The sequence below is a fragment of the Nicotiana tabacum genome, chromosome 5 (genome assembly GCF_000715075.1).
Source record: "Nicotiana tabacum cultivar K326 chromosome 5, ASM71507v2, whole genome shotgun sequence".
Taxonomy (NCBI): domain Eukaryota; kingdom Viridiplantae; phylum Streptophyta; class Magnoliopsida; order Solanales; family Solanaceae; genus Nicotiana; species Nicotiana tabacum.
Genome location: NC_134084.1, coordinates 17,430,270 through 17,451,695, shown reverse-complemented (window position 1 = coordinate 17,451,695; position 21,426 = coordinate 17,430,270). Strand labels below are relative to the sequence as shown.

The window sequence follows — 21,426 nt, the reverse complement described above, 5'->3', positions numbered from 1 at the left end:
ATGAAGAAAATACAAGACTATTTGCTAGCGACAAGGGTATGAATTAGCTCAAAGCATAATGGAGGGTAAAATTAAGATATTACATTTAGTGGAGGTATCGTTGCTCCATGAGCAACTACGAACCAACAATTTCTACCATGGTCACTCAAAGATAAATGTCGAAACAAAAACACAAAGGTGATTAAAGACCATATTAACATAAACCAGCTCAATCAGCTATATATGCAACTTAGGCAGGAAAAGTGGATCAAATTTAAAAGAAATGGATAAGCTCCCAAATTTTTTATAGGAATTCATGGATATCCAAGCAGATGAAGCAGAAAAGTCTAATAGATGTTAGCATTCCAGGAGAAATTCTCAATCTATGCATGAACATATCACACTGTTGTTGATCCAATGGCCAAGAAATGGCACTTTACAACCTCTTTTCCTTCTACACCTGTAACAATTTACTCAGGGTTCCAAACCTCTGATCTGTAACTAATGAGTTTTTTGGAAGAAAATATAACAGGCTTTATTGTTGCGGTGCACCATACAAGGTCATAAATGAGAGGGGGAGGGGGAGGGGGAGGATTGCTTCAGTTTTCCTTTATTCTTTTTTGTTATCAACTGCGGAAACAACCTCTTGCAGAAATCCAGGGTAAGACTGCATACAATAGATCCTTGTGGTCCGGTCCTTCCCCGGACCCCGCGCATAGCGGGAGCTTAGTGCACCGGCTGCCCTTTTGTCACGAACAACTTCATTGTTCACTAATCCCTTGAATGACATTTGTATCCTCTCCAGAAATTTTGCCTGCAAAAATACATTAGAATAATTACAGTCCACTATATTGTGTGGCATTCTTTACAGGCCTACATAATCTTCAAACTCTTATAAAGCATGTACATACTTTTTTAAACAAACTATTTCTAAAAATAATTACAATTACGAGGGACTATACATCAACCAGAAAACTGTTAGAATCAAGTAGGAAGAAATACTAACCTAAAAGAAAAAAATCTTTACTAACAAAGCTAATAAATACACTCTTCCTTCTCTCTAGGAAGAAGGGTGAATAGTAAATCCGTTACTATTCATCGGCCATAACTTCGGAATCTAGCAGTGGATTTTTGCAAACTTGATATCAAAAGATTCATTTTCTCTTTGCGCACAATCCCCAATTGGTTTCACCCTCAAATCCATAGCCAATTGTTTCAGATCTACAAATTGGTTCGTCCATTACTGTAGCAAAACAGTGTATCTGGGCAGCTTCTTCTTTTCTGTGCGATGTAGTGTTGAAACTTGTGCGTAATAGAGCCTTTCCATGGCAGCCAACGTCTCTCCCCAGCCTTTGGCTGTGGGAGAGCAGAATCCAAACTCAAATGAAGTTACTCCAAACATCAACAACTTTGTTACATATGCAGCAAGTTTGAATCAAAAGCAATCTGCCACATCTCTCACAAAAACGAATTTGAAACCTTTTGAAATTGTTCATGGAGTTCCTACCATTCAATTTTCCATGGATGAACGTGAAGAATTTGCAAAGGAGGAAGGATTACATCAAGCAGTGATGATAAAACTGTCCAGCGACGCACCAAATTTACAGATTTTAAGGAGTATTCTGCCGAAAATCTTTGGTATCAAAGGTAATTGCTTGTTCGGTTCTTTGGCTCCACGACAAATTTTAATTCGTTGTGATCAACATGAAGATTATGCTGCTTGTTTGGCAAGAGCTGTAAACTATTTTCAACATAATGGAAGGGAGCATCAATATAGAGTTTTCCCATGGAGTGTTGGATATAATCCAAACCAGGAAACTTCGAAGGTGGCTATTTGGATTTCTTTGCCGAATTTGTCGCCTGAACTGTTTGCTCGTAAGCCTTTATTGTCCATTGCGGCTGCTATTGGAAAACCAATCGCAATTGATAAGGCAACACAAGTTAGATCTCGTCCTAGCACAGCAAGAGTCAAGGTTATCATTGATTTACTTGACAAACTTCCTGAAAAGATTAGGCTTCAATATCTTGATGTTAAAACTGGTAAGATTGTTGAGGATTACCAGGAAATTATCTATGATAATTTGCCTTCGTATTGTGGCCATTGTAAGCATCAAGGACACGAAGAAAATCAATGTAGGCGCTTAAAAGGAAAGGCAGTTCAAGCAGCTCGTGTTTGTGATGAGAATGAGCATCAAATAGTTGAAAAATTGCAGGGTGATGCAAGAGATTTTTTGAATGCTAAGAGAGCTGGGCAACAACTTATAGAAGGATCAGAAAATGATAAGAATGCTAGGCAGCAAGTGTGTGATGATTTGAGTAAAAGAGCACATGCAACATGTGTTAGAGGTGTTGTGCAAGTAGAAAAAACTGATGTTAATATCCCTGATGGTGCACAGATTCTCAGCAATTCTGGGATCTCAAAGAGTGTCGCTATTGTTCCTGTCGATCGTGCCTTAGCTAGGAATCGAGGGAATGGCAGTAGTATAGGGACAGTAGCGGGAGGTGATCGACCTATTAATGGTATAGGTGAACAAGCTGATAATGCAGTAGGATACAAAGCTATTATTGTGAATGAGGAGGGCCAGGAACATGTAAGTACTGAGGCCTTGGAGTGTGCTGATGCTAAATATGGAAAATTCAGCTGCAGGTGTAGCAGGGGCAGGACATAGTGGAGTAGGTGCACATTCGAAGTCTAATACTGCATTGAAAACAACTGTTGATCATGTTGTTGCACTGGTTGAACCACTTGAGAAATCAGCAGCAGCAGGTACAACTCCTGTAGATGTATCTACTGCTGTTTTAGTTCCAGCTGAAATTGTTTCAACAGCTGAAAAAGATACAAAGGAAGCTGGGCAGCAAATTAGTAAGAATAACTGGACAACGGTTTCCAGCAAAAAAGGCACTCCAAATAGAAAAAAAATGATGCAGGTTGAGCAGCGACAAAATGCTATAAATAGCAGTGTAGCAGAAGTGTCAAAGGGCGAGCTTGTACCAAGGTCCAGCACTCCTACGATTCTTTTTTCCAGTTCACAAGTGGAAAACATTATCAAACAGGCCCAGGCAGAAATGGTAATGAACACCACCTTGGTTAAACAACCAATGGTGACTTTGAACACATCCGTGTTTGATGTCCCTTCTCAGTCAGTAGTCTTTTGGGGAGTTCAAAGGTGAATCTGGGCAGCTTGTCCTGTCAACTGGGAACAACAATGAGGTTATCCAACAAAAGGTAAAGGAAATCGCTATCAATTCTAAGTTGTGGCGTGAACAACGAGAGGAGGATGATGAAGATGATTGGGGTGATGGGTTTGCTGGCTATTCATCTGAAGAAGGTGAGCAGGAGAGTGCAGGTGAGGAGATCGATCCTCCAGTAAAGCCAAAGCCTCATGAGGCAACAACATCAAGTCTCACGACCAAATTGAACATTCATGCTCCTATTTTCATCCCCAGAAACTCTCCTACTGCTATGCCAGATGCAGCAGCTGGAAGGTTGGTTAGCGCAGCGGAAACATGTGCCAAGCAGGCCACTCCAGGTGTTAATACAAGTCAAATTGTGATTACACCAACACTTAAAATGCAGCAGCAACAAAATGATCTGCAAGCCTCAACTAGTATGCATACTGGTGATCGCACAGCAGCAACAAAACCAAATTCTGGGCAGCAGCAACTCACAACAACTACTCCAATTATTTCGGTTGAGGAGAGACAACTACTTGATGCAATTGTAAGTACTGCTCCTCTACTTTCTTTAAGTCAAACAGTCTCTTGCACTGGTCGTGGGAATGTGAGCAGGAACAAATCACAAAAACAACAACAAAGTACGGCAAATATGGTTCCTGCACAAGCTGGAAATACATTGATGACTCAAGGTGTTTCTCAACACATGCCAAATCCAATTTTGGTAGGTAGAGATATATATGAAGAAGAGGAAGATGATATCTTAAATCAATGCCGGGAAGAGGCATCAAGAAAAGGTGACCTATCACCTATGCATAGTGGAAAAATAAAAAAAGCACATACAAGGAAAAATAGTTTGGACGACAAGGTCAGTGATTTTTTAAATGTTAGGCGACCTCCAATGAGAGTTGTCAAACAAAAGAAGGATGCCCCAACTACCTCAACGAGGTCCAACCGTTCAAAAAAGAAATGATGATTTTTGAATATTTTTTGAACACGGTTGAGGAAAACAACAAAGAACTGCAAATTGCAGATTTTACATGTTTGGAAAAGAAGGGACATGAACCAAATTGGTACTTCATTCTATTATACCACTTTATTAGTATTCTCATTTGTAATATCATCACAGAGTATGTTATAAACTCTGTGATGATCATTGAATATTTGGTACTCTCCAGTTCTTATTTTTTACATGCATGCTAGTAGGTGAGGCCTTTTCATTGCCTCAATAGGATTAGTAAGGTAAGGTTTAGCCCGGTTTGAGTTGCCTTGGTCCTATGCCTTTAGAAAAATATCCACACGGCTATGAGATTATATGCCCTCGTGAGACATTGCCGGCAGCTACACCATGAATCCTCTACATGAGGCTGCCATCATAACGCAATGTGAGGCGCAGAGGAGTGATTATATAGCCAAGGCATATAGGTAACAATACTGGTGCTATTGTCCCCCTTATTTGTACTATTCCTAATTGTTGTACTTTTATTTTCATTTATTAATAAAAAACTAGCCCTAGGCGCTTGCCTAGCGGATTGCCAAAAAAAAAAAAAAATACTAACCTAGAGTAGGAATTTCCTTACCAAAACTTTACCTTCCTCTTAGCATTAGCAGAAACTTGTTTGCGCAAAAACACCACAATCATACTAGCTAACATAGATTTCTTATCATGCAAAAACATTGTGAAATATATGTGAGAAAACTTTTACAGAGTACAGTATGTAAGGAGTAAACTTATTTAACATCATCCAAGACTCTCTAACTATAACCAAGTCTGTTATACATCACTATTATAAGTCCTCTCATTATAGTTCCACAACATCTTCCTTACTCTAATAGCCAATGGAAAAAAATAGACAGCAACATCAAATGTAGAAGAACGCTAGCAACAGAAGTAAACCATAGGTTCTTTCCCATCCTTAATGAGTCCAAACTTAGGGGTGTTCATAAAAATCCGAAAATCCAAACCAAACCGAAAATCAAACCAAACTGACCAAAAAAACCGATACTTTTTGGTTTGGTTTAGTTTTGGTTTTGAAATTTAAAAACCGATCAAATTTGGTTTGGTTTTGGTTTTAATAAAAAAAAAACGAACCAAATCGAATATAAGAGTAGCTATTTTAAATTTATTATTACACCTATATATATGTATTCTTTTATACAAAATTTGAAAAAATTTATAGTAAATGTTAATCGTTTGCACTTTTAGAACAGATCTTTACCTTTACATTCTAGTTTGATTGGTAGTTTTCTTTTGTTAAGTGTAAGAATCTATTTCATGTTAAAAATAATATATTTTTAATAGTCCTTAAATTATTCATCACTATTTGATTCAATTATCATCAATATATCTTGGTAAATAATAGATTTCTCAAAGGGCAATTGATTTGATAGTGCTACGTTGAAAATGTGGTCGCCGAAATATGTGTTTGGTAGTGTATGTCTTATATTTAAGAAAAAACCGGCGAAAAACCGAAAAACCGACATAAATCGAATCAAGAAAAAACCAACTTAATTGGTTTGGTTTGGTTCTAATATTTGAAAAACCGAATTACTTGGTTTGGTTTATTTCTAGGGAAAAACCGATCCAAACCGAACCATGAACACCCCTATCCAAACTTATAAATATTTCTAACTATTTGCTGCTCTGATGTTGTATACTGATAGAAGCCAGTGATAATAACGAGGGATTGAAAAGCCACAAATGAAAATGGATTATGCTCACCTAGAATGCAAAGTGCTTTCTTCCAATTAAGTAAAAACTGCTTCATCCGAAATGCACGCCGAACAGAGTCATAGTTTATGTGCATATAAGATGATCGAAAAATAAGACACTTCTTAAATGAGAAAGCTTACCATTAAATTTCAATATCGGTCTGTTCCCATTAGTAACAAGCTCAAACATTATGCAATCTCCTTCCTTTAAGCACTTTGCATTACGGAATTCATGCCATCCACCTCTGATAAATACACTATTGCCAAAAGAACATAACCTAACGTTCCAAGACCTTTGTAATTCATCTCTAATAATCAAGTCGCATTTCTTGTTGGTGAGACCATTTGCAAGTGCAAATTGTTTGGGAATGTACTGAAATGGTTAATAACCAAGTGCACAGATAATCAAACAGTGGTTTACTTCATATTTTCATCAAGAAACAAAGAGAAAAAAGAAAAAGAAAAATGAAGTTCTTGAAGGGTCTTTGTTGCAAGATACGTTTTAGACTTACCAAGAGATCATTTGAGAGGTAGTAGGGTCTAACAGTGCATACAAAATGAGATCGACTAAAAGGCTTGTGAGTGTCAGTTCCTGCATAGGGAAATGCCTTGCTTGATGACTTCATGCTGGGGTTTGGTTTGCCTGTTACACAGTTAATTGTATGCAAAACCATGTCAAGAATTCATGTGTGACAAAGGGTTACAAGAAAATTTTGAATAGCATCTAAACATCCACCCTGTATTTTGGACAAAGGGCAGCCCAGTGCACTAAGCTCCCGCCATGCGCAGGGTCCAAAGGAAGGGCTGGACTACAAGGGTCTATCGTATGCAGTCTTACCCTGCATTTCTGCAAGAGGCTGTTTCCACAGCCCACCCTGTATTTTGGATAATTTTCAAAATTAGTAGGAGCTCGCTCTCCAAATAGACCATACTTGAAATTCTTTTGGCTTCCAAATAACAAGGAAATTACTAATATAACAAGAACAATGTTATGAAAATAAAGTTAAAAGATTTTACTAGATTCCAAAACATTGAAACAAGAATAAGGTCAGATGTATTAACTGTTTTAAGCCATCAATGCTTATATTAATACAACATATTTAAAATCACCACCCTCCCTCAACTTACACAAGAAATGAAGAAATTCAAAAGCAAGCAAACTAGAGAAAGGATAGCACACTTTGGTAGAGTTTAGTAGGACGAGTAAAAGTGCTTTTAGGTGTTAAAATGACTATTATATCTCTAGAAACATTGAGAAAGAACTTATAGAAGACCATCTTAATAAACGCAAACACATACAACAAAAAGGCCTTCTACAGAGCTATTTTATGCCTAGCTATTTTACTCTTTTCAACAAAAATACTTTTGCAGATATTATTCGTCAAATATTGTTTAACGTATATGAGCTAATTTCTTTAAACTTTTTAAATAACAAAATATGAAAATTTATCCTCATGGAACCGGGGACAGGGCTTTTAGAGGACTCAATATATAAACTTGAGTGAGTAAACAGAGCAAACAGCCCCTTTACATTGGACTATAGCCTATGAAAGACAAAGCACTCTCCTTATAACAAGCAAAAGCAACTAATAAAGAAAGGACACTGTTTTTCTGTATGAAGAAGAAAGGACAATGTTATATAACAGTTTAAATACACTATTTACTAAAGAAATGTATAAATAAGGACGTATATGGTATACAACTAAATTGTTTGCTACAAGATATACTTCCGTAGAAAATGTTTCACAAAAACAATCATTTCATAAATCATCTTCCACTGTTTTGTTGGGTAACACCACCATACACAATTTTGCAAAACATAGTGTCATGGTGCATATAACAAAGAAACAATGTTGTTGAAAAGTAAGAGGTTGCTTAAATGAGAAAACTTACCATAAAATTTCCTTATTGGTTTATCTCCATTAGTAACAACCTCAAACATAATGCAATCGCCCACCTTTAAGTCATTTGCAGCATGGAATTCATTCCATCCACCTACAATACAAACTTGAGAACCATAGGTAGCTAGCCTTAAATTCCATCGCCTTTGTGTTTCATCGCTAATAATCAAACCACAATTCTTGTTGGTGAGACCGTTTGCCCGTGCAAATTGCATAGGAAGGCGCTGAAATGGTTTATAACGATTTAGTACATATCATATGCTTATCTTTTACTATCCACAATCATTAAAAAAGAGTTGGGGGGGGGGGGGGGAATGGAGCAGTGTTTCCTTTAGAGACTTACCAGGTAACCCTTTGTAAGGAAATACGGTTTAACAGTGAGCAAAAGAAGAGATTGACCAGAAGGGCTGTGATTAGCAGATTCTTCATTGGGAAAAGCCTTTCTTGATGACATGATGATGGGATTTGGTTTGACTGTTACATAGTTAATCATAAACAAATCGATGTCAAAAAATCAAATATGACTTAAAGATTACAATCAAAGTATGAATAGCTTATATACATGTACCCCATCTTTTGGCTAATTCTTAATCTAAAAATAAATTGAAAGTTGAAAGTTATTTTAAGGTCAAGTGAATTAACTTGCAAATTCATCAAGTATAAACTAATTGTACTACAATACGTAGAAATTGATTACTAGTGTGATGCCATTTATGTTCATTTCAATTTTCAGTAAACTCCTGTTTTTAGTTCTAATTCCCTCTGTAAGATCATAAACTACTGCATTGTACTCATATCACCAGTATATCTCCAGAAAGGTCGAGAACTAAACTGCATCTGTGATGGACTCTAAAGATCTTTACCTTTGAAATCAAATTTCCGACTGTTTTGTTGGGTAATTTTTTTTATAAGTGTAGTTGTTTATGAAGAACATGTTTTACTGTATGGACAACCAAATACTGAATACTCCTTTTTTGGATAACCGTAGTGTTCGGGCCAGCTTGCGCACACCTCAACTACTTTCACGGAATACGTGCTACCTCCCACCAGCAGCAAAAGTCAGGTAACTCTATCCACCAAGGCTTGGACAGATAGGAAGAAATCACCTAGTTTTTTTTTGCCTTTATTGGGATTTGAACCTGAGACCCCATGGTTCTCAACTCACTTCATTGACCAATACGCCACACCCTTGGATGTATTACTAAATAATTTTATTAAAGATGTAATATAGTTTCATGGTGTATATAACCAAGTAAAAAGATCGTTGAAAAATAAGAGGTTGCTTAAATGAGAAAACTTACCATGAAATTGCCATATTGGTTTTTCTCCATTATTAACAACCTCAAACATTATGCACTCTCCCACCTTTAAGTCGTTTGCAACAATGAATTCTTTCCATCTGCCTACAATACAGACTCGAGAACGATAGGTAGCTAGCCTTAAATTCCATGGCCTTTGACTTTCGTCTCTAATAATCAAACCACAATTCTTGTTGGTGAGACTGTTTGCCAACGCAAATTGCTTAGGAAGGAACTGAAATGGTTTATAACAATTTGCACATATCATCAAACATTCATATGCTTCATCTTTTCGTTGTATATAACTCCAATAAACAAAGAGAGAGAGAAAAAGAAAATGGTGCACGTGTATCCTTTAGCCCGAAGATTTTGAAGGTTAGGAGGAAATAATTATAAGACTTACCAAGTAACCATTGGAAACCCAATAGGATCTAACTGTGCATTCAAAAAGAGATTGACCAAAATTAGCTTCTTCTCCTTGTTCCTCTTCCCCTCCTCGTCCTTCCTCCTCTTCTTCTTCTTCTTCTTGCAGATTCTCTGCATATTCTCTGTCACAGTGACTTGAATCAAAGATGACAACCTCAAACTCCATGTTTCCGTCATGTCTGAACACCAACATATCTCCCAATTGCAGATCATGCTCCTCTGCAAACTTCTCCCAACCTTCTTCTAGTCGACGGCCGTTCACCTTCACCTGCCACTTCTTACCAGCCCTTTTTAGTACGGCATGTTCATGCTCGTGTCCCGTCAGATACTTCAAGAAACCTACTGGAATATTCTGCAGTACAACATAACATTTGGTTCGGAGAGAAGTTACGTAGGGTAGTAATAGTATAGGGATTTTAATGATGAGATTAATAATGTTGGGATTAATAATGCGGAGAATGTAATGCGGGGATTAATAAAATGGATTAATTATAATACGAGTAAAATATGTGTTTTGATTACTTTAAAATGCTTAACACAACTACGCGTTAGTCCACCTTAGTTGTTTTACTCCATGTATTAATCCTCATATTCTTATTACACCTTCTATCCCGTATAAAATAATACATAGATTCCTGCATAACTTAAGCATACATTGTTTATGCTTGCAATAAGAATGATAACCAAACACCGTATTGCTCGTGCTGAAATTTATGCAAGCATCAAATTAGTAACCAGACATTGTATAGTTAGAGTTGGATATAATGTAGGCAACCAAACTACCCCTCGTATTAGCCCCGTTCCAAATCATTATGTTGTTTTGTTTATGACATGAAACAGATAGAGACTACCTAACAAGTTAAGCAAGTAAAAAAATGTTCATAATGGTTTTTGAGTTTTTAGTGTTTTTCTTTTTCTGGGATAAATTCTTCAACCTCGAAGCCATACATACATATAGAGTGTGTTTCATATGACTGGAAAATGTTTTTCTGGAGTTTGGTTGGTGAATAGAGTTACTCCATATATTAAGGATTAGTAATAATATCAGCAAATTGGTGAGTAGCATTAGTTTAGAAGCATTTTACAACAACAACAACAACAACAACAACAACAACTCAGTATAATCCGACTTAGTAGGGTCTGGGGAGGTAGTATGTACGCAGACCTTACCGTTACCCTAGGGTAGAGAGGTTGTTTCCAAATAGACCCCGGGCAGTTTATCTTCTATTTTATGAGGGAGAAATTCGTTTGGGACTACCCTTAGGACCAAGAGCGAAGTGCACCGGTAGCCACTTTTAAATCTGTTGTTTAAAATATATCCATAATTTACAATGTATTTAAAGATTAGTCAATTAACCCAAACTTGGACTAAGTATTCTGAATTTTTATATCTTGAATTTTTAGCTGCTAATTTGGAATTCAGTAATGTCCTAAATTAATTTTTGAGCTGCTAAGTGTCCGAATTTCTGCACTGCTAGTTAAACTTCACGAAATAAAATTCAAAGTTTTTGGATACACTCTTGAACTTTAGGACACAATGTCCTGAAGCTTGGAACTTTGAGAATGGCTACCGAGTGTTCATTCTACTAGGACCGCAGCCTCCGAAATTCTCGTGATAATGGCCCCGCCTATGGGGCCGACTGGACCCTGTGACCTAAGTCACAAGTCCCTCAACATTTACATTTGCATTTGAACTAAGTTAAAAGTTAGGGTTGTTGTAAGGAAAATGACTTACCCTCTCCTTTTGAGATAAAAATGATTTTCATGGAAATGACCTGTTCATTTAAAACATTTTCCGTGGAGTCATTTACCCTTGTACCAAACACATACACATAAAGAGGGTTACTTAGACTCACCAGACCCTGCTTGAAACCTGGCTGAATGGGTTTGAAAAAGTGAGGCTTCACTGGACGGACTTTCATGGCCGCCAAGTCAAACAAATGCAGTTAGTATAGTCAAAGTATCTTTTCTACTTTGATAGTCAAACAAATGCAGTACGGTACTGGTATTTGTATGAGCGAATTTGTCTTCTGAGCGTGATATTAGGAAAGACGAGAGGAGTAAAAAGGCGGAACTAAATCCCTAATTTATATAGGAATGACAAAATGCCCCACTGTAATTAGGACAAAGATAAAAAAGGATAGAAAATGAAATCAGCAAATGCGCGTGGCTGGTTTATCAAGAAGGTGTTTAGCTAAACTTACAAGCTCGTCAAACTGGTTTATAAGTATTTTTTGACTTATTTACGTATTTGATAAATTAAAAGTAATTATAAGTTAAGTGATTATCTATATTATATTAAAAGCATGAAGGCCTTTAGCGAAATGTGTTCGCCTTGTTTATTCTTCGTAAACAGATTTTACACTGGACAAAATTGTCATTCAATTATTATTTTTATAAATTAGGAGTTTAAAATCAACTAAAATTTTGGTCATTAAATATTTTCCTATTTGAACTCTCTCGCAATTCCTAATATTTAGGAGTTTAAAATATTATATTATTCTTTATAAAAATTCTTCCTTGTTTTAAAACTTTTACTTATTAGAAAAGCTGCATTTATAAAATTACAAAACCTTGAATAATTGGAAGTCCATGTAGAATACAATTCCTTCACTATATTATGTTATTAGAATACTTTTAGTTGGGGCCGAGAAAAATTTGTTTATATATTTGGTTAATTTTTAATTCTCTTCTTTTAATTTTGTGTTACCTTTGTATTAAATATGTGAAATTTACACACACACACATACATACATACATACATACATACATACATACATATATATATATATATATGTGTGTGTGTGTTCACATATTTACATTATATTGAAGTCATGTCATCGGTAATCTGTAAAATATTTTAATACTTAGCTCATCAATTAGAATAACAAAGAAAATACTTAGAATATAATTGAGAAAGAAAGTGAGCGAAAATTAGTCCACGAACGTTAAATAACACTAGCGGTTCAATAACATAAAGATCCAAAAATAAAGTACTCATTGATTCTTTACTATTTCATAAAAAATCTACAATATATTAAAAATAGGAACCCCTTAATTGAAAAGTTAAATTACTTTAATACCCCTTTTATTTTTATACCCTATTTAATTTAATTCTTTTAAAAACTACAAGAAAACTGCTGCACATAAACGAAACGACGCTTACAAAGAGGGAACATGATAATACGGTAGATACAAGGGAGCATGAAAATGTTATTATTTTTGGAACATGTAACTGTAATTGATATTCCTACAATGAAGTCATAAGAACACACAATAAAGAAACATACAATTATTTCATGAAGTCCAATAATATTCTTTATAGCCTCGAAAAAGCAAGCCATGTATATCAGCTAAAGTGCCACAAACAAAGGTTTCTAATACCCTGAAAATTCAGAAAAACGACAAAGCCATAGTCTTTCAAGATTGAAAAAATTAGACTCATACAGGAAAATAATTATTTCCCACTTGCTCAACCTTGACATCCACAATGTACATACTTTATTACAACAACTTTCTTAAGGTACGTGGGACACGATATGCATAAGTAGTTGCAAAATTGTGATCCCGAGGTTGTATGCAGTGCAAGCAGCAGAGATGCTCATATCCAGGCTGCATGTCAAAATACAGGAAATAGGAAAGAATTGAATATAAGAAATAAACAGATTTTGTAAGTTGTGGAGGATGTTGGATTCAAACACCTTCTTCAACCTTTCAATCAGGTTGCAATCTGCATAATGTTGTTCCAAATAGACCTCATACGCTCTTTTAGATATTTCATTTCTTCCATATTAAAGGTCAAACGTATTTGCCCCTCTGATATGCAATCATGAATATGGGCCAGAATGCTTCACACTTTCTTTTACCATCATTACGGTCATTGCAAATTTTCAAAACCCAAAAAATAGAAGTTAAGGTCTGGATATTTTAATCAACAATGTAAGACAAAAAATATCACTCAGTTTCACCTTGCATCAAATTACCCACCTTCTCTCATTCAAGCATCCAAATCATGTAGGATAGGCTGAATCAACTACCAACCCTCGGGTATTTATATGTTTTTTCTTGACCCTAGGTACTTTTTTCAGCTGCAAATTAAAAAAAAACTTATTTCATGCGCAAGAAGATGAACAGAGTAGTAACAGTTCCCGTACCCACTACATGCACATAAATATAATTTTATAGGTAAGTTAAGATTCTATAGTCAGTAACCAGCACCTTCTGGGTTTCTGTTACTACAAAAGTACATATTTTATACATAAGCATTTGAATGTTTCCATCAAGGATAGAGTTTTATCCTAAAATATCTATGGTTCTTTTGAATCCAGACTACCCTATAATTACACAAAGGAGTGATATTGGTAGGCTTTCTCTGGCTCTTCTTAAACCTCTGCCTCTGCCACCTACTTAAACCTGATTAAGGGGGATGGTATAATAAGATGTAATTATTTATACAACTCTAGAATTATGATCAGTAATTTCAATAGCTTATAAAGCTACCAATAATAGTAGCTTCTTAACTACTCATAAGAGGAAAAGAATATAGAACCATAAAAGAGATATTGATGTTATAGAAATACAACATCCACACCCTTCACCGAATAAAGAAAATGACATAAGTAATTGCATAGTTACCTTGCCATAATACTCTTTTCTAGATTGAACATCTCGAGCACTATAAGTCGGAGTATGAGCAGTTGATTTTGGCCTTGAATACATCAGGGTCGGCAATAATTGCAGGAGGAAAACTATGACTACCTTATTCTTTTCTAGTGTAGAAATATAAATATATTCAAATCGGCAGAATAGCATCAAACTTTGAGTATCCAATATCATATATCCTTGAGGGAGGAGCTACTCTTTCATCAATAAGGGTATTCTGCAACTTATTAATTTTTACTACCAGTATAGTACAATGGAGATAAAAGTGTCTAAAAGGAAAAAGATTGTAGTTCTCACATACTTAGTATGTCGCCTGAAATGACAACAAAATCAAACCAAATGATAGAAGTATTGCACATAGGGAACTAATGATTTGAAAAAACATAAAAATTGTGGTCTTTTATAATCATATAATGGTGACAAAAGGCTTCAAATACCATTTTATTATCCTTCATAATAGTAGTATATGAGAAAAATGATTATTGACAAAATAAAAAAGAAATATACTTCATATTCGCTGAAGCTTTCTGCATTGAAAATGCACCTAACAGATTTTTGCCAACTTCGTATTCAATAACAATGGCAAGATAAATGAGAGTTAATATCATATGTATCGCACAAAGCAAAAGAAAAATAGTTAGGCAAACAAATCGTTAGCTTTTTCTTGCCATTATCAAAATAAACCAACTTAAATATAACAGTGCCATCAAAATTAACAATATATAAGATCAGAAAATAGTCTCATTGAAACAAAAAAAAATTGGTGAATAATGATCTCCCTTGCTACATTCTCATCAGTCTACAACAAATGGTGACATATAACTTTTTCAAAGATTCAATGACGCGAAGTGTACAATATTCATCTAATGTAATAAAACCAAAGTAATTACACAAACCTAAAATTAGGCACCTTGATACATTAGTGGTCCGCCTGTATATTATGCAAGTCCATGAAATAATAGAGTATATGTTAAAACATTCCTAAATTATTGAATATAACATGGATATAATATATGAGCAACATTCTAGTAGCACATGAAGAACCAATCACCAGAGAAGCCAACAGTATTATCAAAGCCGAAAAGCGCAAAAAAGCTCTAAGTTCTGTTGGGGATTTAAGCTCAAAGTGCAAATGGAGAAAAATCACAAATCTGTATGTGTGGTCCAAGACTAATATTTATAAGAAAGAATACCAAATATATGGACTAAGAAATTGAAGAAAATTTAAAGCCAGTAACCATTCCCAAAGGTAAGTTTAAAAGAATGAAGGGGCTTATTTAAATTATGATTTGTTTGTACTTCCAAGTTACTTCGAAGAACAAATAATGGTATACACTTGTTTTACTATGAATAACACGTGCCTTTGATTAGTTAAATTGTTTATAATCTATTAATTAATTTAAACATATAACTTAAGAGCTTACAATACTACCATTTAACTAATAGAAAGATAAGGCATGGAAAATTCCTCTTTCAGCCTTAAGTTTCACCAGTTAAAATACCATATGACTTGTAGATACATAAGTATCACTATAATTTTTAATAGTACTATAACAACATAGCTATTATTTTTGGATAGTACTATTTAACATAAAGAATTTTCTGAAGCACCACCACAAAAATAAAAATCACGCATAACTATAGTTTTTCATTTTTAACAAACATCTACTACTTAAAAAATTGAACAGAAGCAAAAATAGCGCAACAAATAATAATTTTAATTTAACGATATTACAAATTATTCTCTAGCTAGTCCTTGAAGTGTAGGAGGTATGAGTATTTAACTTTATAACCTCATTATTTATGTGGAGCGCCAGTACAACGATGCACAAGTTTGACATCTTTAAATTGTAACAATAAGTTATAATAATATGCATTAGGTATTTATCAACGACTCATGTTATATAAATTGTGACAACCCGGCCGGTCGTCTTAAGAATTAATGTCCCGATCCCCTATTAACTGCTTTTCCCGAGTTTATTTTTGCTATTTTAATTTGCTGGGACGTTCGGTTTTGAGTTTTAGAGAGTTTTGAGACACTTAGTCCCTAAATGAGAGCTTAAGTGTTGGAAAGTTGACCGTAGTCGGAACAGTGTGAAGACGACCTCGGAATGGAAATTCGATGGTTCTGTTAGCTCCGTTGGGTGATTTTAGGCTTAGAGGCATGTTCGGATTGTGTTTTAGAGGTCCGTAACTAATTTAGGCTTGAAATGCCGAAAGTTGAATTTTTGAAGTTTCTGGTTAGATTGTGAGATTTTGATCTGAGGGTTGGAATGGAATTCCTAAAGTTGGAGTAGCTCCGTAGTGTTTAATGTGACGTGTGTGCAAAATTTCAGGTCATTCAGACGATGTTTGATAGACTTTTTGATCGAAAGTGTATTTTTAGAGTTTTTGGATTTCTTAGGCTTGAATCCGATGAAAAATAGGTGTTTTATTGTTGTTTTGAGCATTCCGAAGGTTGAGACAAGTTTGAACGATGTTTTAGGATTGGTTGGAAGGTTTGGTTGAGGTCCCGGGTGCCACACCTCCTTTTTCCGCACCCGAGGGGCGCGAGGGGAGTTTCTTCCAATTAAAGGACAATCGAAACGGGATTGGTTTATTTATTTCAGAGTCGCCACTTGGGAGATTTAGGGTGTCCCAAGTCACCAATTTTAATCCCGAATCGAGGAAAAGAATGACTCTATATTATAGTCTGCGTACCAGAAATCCGGATAAGGAATTCTGTTAACCCGGGAGAAGGTGTTAGGCATTCCCGAGTTCCGTGGTTCTAGCACGGTCGCTCAACTGTTATATTCGGCTTATTTATCTGATTTTAAATACAATTATGAACCAATGTGCCAATTTTAACTTTTTACCGCTTTATTATTGTTATTTCAAAAGAATGTGAACATCGCTTAAAACATGTCTTTGGATTGCGTCACATGAAATGCACCCACAATCCGGAACGCATTTTATTTGATGTTTTGAGATTTGGATTTGGGTCACATGAAATGCACACCCAAGTTTAAGAAAATAGATTATTAAACACGCGCCTAAAGAGACTATCGTGTTATTATTTTGGGAAAGGCCGTGAAATTCGCTAAACGGCCCTCCTGAATTCTAAGTAATTTAAAACAAGTATTTACTGAGGGCCCCACAATTTGTATTTTTATTCGGCGAGGCTCATCTCATTCTTATTTTTTTGAAGGAATTTGCAACGACGTGGAAATGCGTCTCGGGCCACGTCACAATCAATGTGCCCGTGACTAGAGACATATTTCGACTCCGTTGAGATTTGGATTTGGGTCACATAAATGTGCACCCGAGTTTAGGGAGATAACATTATTAAAGGCGCGCCTAAAGCAACTAGCGCATTATTATTTTTTGGGTAGGGCCGTGAAATTTGCTAAACGACCCATCCCGGAATCTAAGTATTTAATACATATATTTTGTGAGGGCCCCGCAATTTGTCCCTTTTATTTGGCGAGGCTCGTCTCATTTTATTTTTTATTATTATTATTTTTATTTTTATTATTATTTATTATTTTTTTTATATATTTTTAAAGGGATGCCATTTTTACGCTTTTAACCATACTAAACCTTACAGCTTCTTTACAACTAAAATCTCATAACTTGTTAGAAGTTTAATAAAAAGAGTTTTAGCGAATGAGTATTTCGGGAGTAGTAATAACATGTACTAATAATAAATTTTTTGAATGAACTAAGCGAAGGAAAGGACGAACAAATTAACGTCAAACTTGTGTCATAGAACAACTAGTCAAACTTAATTAAATGACATCAAATAAACAAGAATCACATAACGCAAAATGAGCAAAAATGCATACGATGAAAACATAAGCAGAAAATTATCATACCAATTTCTATATTGCATCTTCGAACATTTAACGTAACATTTCCTTATCTAATACTTGAGGTTTACTAACCTTTGAACCTCGGCAAACTCAGGACGACAAACACGACCCCGACGGAACTCAAGCCGGACCTCACTGGACGAGGAACAACGACGAAACCTCGGACAAACACCTCGACGTACCGGACCTCGACGAACAGAAAGCTCGGACCCACAACTGTCAACGACCAGGGATTGTTTGGTTGCTGCTGTATTTTTCCGGCGCGACACCTGTGTACGTGAAGCCGCAGTTGGAGGGGTCGTTTGGGCAGTTGACGAAGGGGTGGTTGGACGACGCAGCAGCGATGGCTGCTGCTTGACGGGTGGTCGATGGGTGTTGCTGGGTTTTTGGTTGAGGTCGACGGGACTGGGGCTGCGACGGGGGTGGGACTGACTTGTTGGTTACGACAGTGGGTGATGGGGAAGGTGACGGTGATGGTGAACGAACTGGGTCGTTACTTGTGGTCGACGGGCAGTGGACGATAGACCATAACGACGAAGGCTAAGACGCGCAGCGGCAAACTGCTCGGAAACGCAGCCACAGCTGCTTGGCACGCAGCAACAGCTGCTTCGTTGGACTGAAAATGGTGAATCAACTACGGTCGGGGTTGTCCGGTGGTGTTCGCCGGTGAATGACAGTAGGGTTTTTCTTAGGTTTTTTCGGTCTTGAGGAAGGGAGGAAGACGATGGTGATCTTTTGTTTTCTGTTTCGGACGTGAGGGAGTGAAGGTTCTTGGCGACGAGGGTGGTTTCAGACGTTGGTGAAGGTGGTTTTGGATGGTTTAGGGTTCCTGCTTCTTCTTCTCAAAGAAGAAGATGAACAGTACTTTTTCCAAAAATCTTTCCAAGTCCCCCTTTTCCATTTTTCTGTCCGTGTTTTTGTAATGGATTTGCCCCAAAAAATGAGCCACACGCGTGGTGGGGTTCGAGACTTATGTTCCCCACACGTGGTGGGGTTCCCCATGTGTCCTGGACACGGTTTATTATGGGCTAGGTCCGAAATTAGGCCTAAAACCGGGTAGTTTGAACCCGAATATTATTCTTTTGCCCGAACCCGAGAAATAGGAAAACGTTGCTTAACTAGTCCTATGTAAGCAAAATAACTACCAAAAATAAGACTAGTATTCAAACAAAACTATATATTTTTTAAATATTTTTTCAAGATGTAAAATAGCTACAAAATATTAATAAAACTATTTTTGTAATTTTCGTTTTTTTTAAATATTAAGATAAAATATGAAGTAATATTTTTTTGTATTTTTCAAAGTTAAAATGACTAAAAACTATTTTTTTTTGTAATTTTTGTTCTTTAATAAAGACAAAAATATGAAGTAATATTTTTTTTGTATTTTTCAAAATTATAATGACCGCAAACATTAATAGAACTATATATTTTTTTTGTAATTTTCGAATTTATATAAAGTACCAAAATAAAGTACAATTTTTGTATTTTTCAAGTTTATGAGAGATACATAAACTAAAATTTATATATATATTTTTTTGAAATTTTCTTTTTGCACCGAAATAAAGTAAAAATAGTTAAAATGGCTATATTAGACCCAATTTCACATATTCACGCTAAAAATGTGAAAATTCTCGGGGAGGGTCAAAAATCACGTGCTTACACCGGGGGCCTTGGGTATTTTCGGGTGGTCAATCGGGCCATTTCAAGTTGTGAAAAATTTGTAGAAGACTGTTGCTGGGTGTTGCAGAAAAATGACCTTCGCGTTCTCGAGTAGGCCCTCGCATTCGCAAAGTGTTGGCAGGTGAGGCTGAGGATTTAGCCTTCGCATTCGTGAGGGAGTCTCCGCGTTCGCGAAGGGGCTGGGGTCTTGTGCATCGCGTTCGCATAGAGGAAAGTTGAGCGGCTGGGTTGAGGTTGATTTGTCCTTCGCGCTCGCGGAGGGGACGTCGCGTTCGCGTTGAGTATGAGAGCTAAGCCTTCACGTTCGCGAGCTGTGTGTCACGATCGCGATGAAGGAATTTTAGTCAAATTAAATTTGTGCTTCACGAACGCGAGGCGTTGACCGCGTTCGCGAAGAAGGATTTGATGCCTAGGCAGAATGTTTAAATAGTAATTTGGTCCGCGATTTTGGGGTTATCTTCTACCATTTTTGAGCAATTTTGGAGCTATTTGAAGAGGATTGAAGAGGTATTCAAGGGTAATCACTTGGAGGTAACATTTTTGACTTCATAACTCGTTTATATGTGATTAAGGACGTAATTGGTGGCGAGAAAATTAGGGCTTGAGATTAAGAGACCTTAATATGGGTATTTGAAGGGTCAATTGAAGTCCGATTTCAGTGTTCTTGTTATGTATAGACTTGTAAGGGTACGAGGTTTCTGAAAATGTAAATTTTACCCAATTCCGAGACGTGGGCCCGAGGGGCATTTTGGTCATTTTACCTAATTTCGCGTATTAACTTAGAATTTCTTTGTAGAATCAGTTATTTGAAGTGTTATTTACATTATGCAATTAAATTGAATAAATTTGGGTCATTTGGAGTCGAGTACTCATGGCAAGAGCGTGTTCGGGTTGATTTTGAGTCGGTTCGAGGTAAGTGACTTGTCTAACCTTGTGGGGGGGACCTTCCCCTTAGGATTAGTATATTTGGTAATTGAAATACCTTCTGCGTGAAGTGACGAGTGCATACTTGTGCTAATTGTTGGAAATCCAATTTTCATTAAGTAATCACTAGTATGTTTCTTTTCCTGTTTTTATTACTTACACTATTAAGTTGTTCTTAGCTTAGGAAAGCATGTCTAAGTGACTTAATTACTTTATTTGCTCAACCTGCCTTTCCTGAATTCTGTGCAACATGCTAGGCTAGAATCATTTGTTGCCTTAATATGAAATTTTGTCATTTCTGTATATTTTCCTGTTGCTGCTGTGTGTTTACTTTAGGACTACGAATGTGGGATTCCGATAGCTCCCCCTTGTCTGTTTATTTTGGACTACGGATGTGGGATTCCGGTAGCTCCCCCTTATCTGTTTATTTTGGGACTACGGATGTGGGATTCTGGTAGATCCCCCTGCACGGTTATATGGAACTACGGGACTGCACCCGGTAGATTCCCCCAGTACTAGGTATTTATATTTGGGACTATGGATCAGCATTTTGGTAGATCCCCGCACACTGATAGTTGGACTACGGGACGGGATCCCGGGAGATCCTTCGGATATATATATGATAGACTACGGACGGTATCCTGGGAGATCCACTGGATAGATGTAATTGGGACTACATGACGGTATCCTGGAAGGTACCCCGATTGTTATCTCTGTGTTGAGTTGTATTTCCTTTCCGTGATTATTTTGCCTCTTTTCTAGTTATTGTTGCTCTTTTTATTCTATGTTATTTCTTACTGTTGCACTTAATTATTC

At 36.4% G+C, this 21,426-nt stretch overlaps 1 protein-coding gene across 3 annotated transcripts; it reads right to left on the bottom strand.

Moving 5' to 3' along the window:
* Positions 1–269: 269 nt before the first annotated feature.
* Positions 270–11,563, bottom strand: LOC107812733 (B3 domain-containing protein REM8-like). Of its 3 annotated transcripts, XM_016637893.2 has the most exons (9): positions 11,347–11,546; positions 11,226–11,265; positions 9,468–9,842; positions 9,068–9,299; positions 8,110–8,240; positions 7,759–7,990; positions 6,378–6,508; positions 6,007–6,238; positions 270–793 (listed from the first exon to the last, which is right to left on the bottom strand). In XM_016637893.2, exons 3-9 carry the CDS (start codon positions 9,681–9,683, stop codon positions 741–743), a joined length of 1,227 nt encoding a protein of 408 aa, XP_016493379.1. In that variant the 5' UTR covers positions 9,684–9,842; positions 11,226–11,265; positions 11,347–11,546; the 3' UTR covers positions 270–740. The 3 variants fall into 3 exon arrangements, 2 of the variants coding, with proteins under 2 accessions (XP_016493379.1, XP_016493377.1); XM_016637891.2 differs by lacking the exon at positions 11,226–11,265 and having other exon boundaries at positions 11,347–11,562; XR_001654166.2 differs by lacking the exons at positions 270–793; positions 11,226–11,265 and adding an exon at positions 6,704–6,740 and having other exon boundaries at positions 6,100–6,238; positions 11,347–11,563.
* Positions 11,564–21,426: the final 9,863 nt, after the last annotated feature.

What these genes read in the sequence shown, in the direction of transcription:
- LOC107812733 (XM_016637891.2), bottom strand. Translation starts at nt 11,412, where the DNA reads ATGAAAGTCCGTCCAGTGAAGCCTCACTTTTTCAAACCCATTCAGCCA. An exon ending in CAGGTTTCAAGCAGGGTCTG is followed by an intron (nt 9,843 to 11,346) that starts GTGAGTCTAAGT and finishes GTTGTACTGCAG; the next exon opens with AATATTCCAGTAGGTTTCTT. An exon ending in ACCAATATGGCAATTTCATG is followed by an intron (nt 8,241 to 9,067) that starts GTAAGTTTTCTC and finishes ACTATGTAACAG; the next exon opens with TCAAACCAAATCCCATCATC.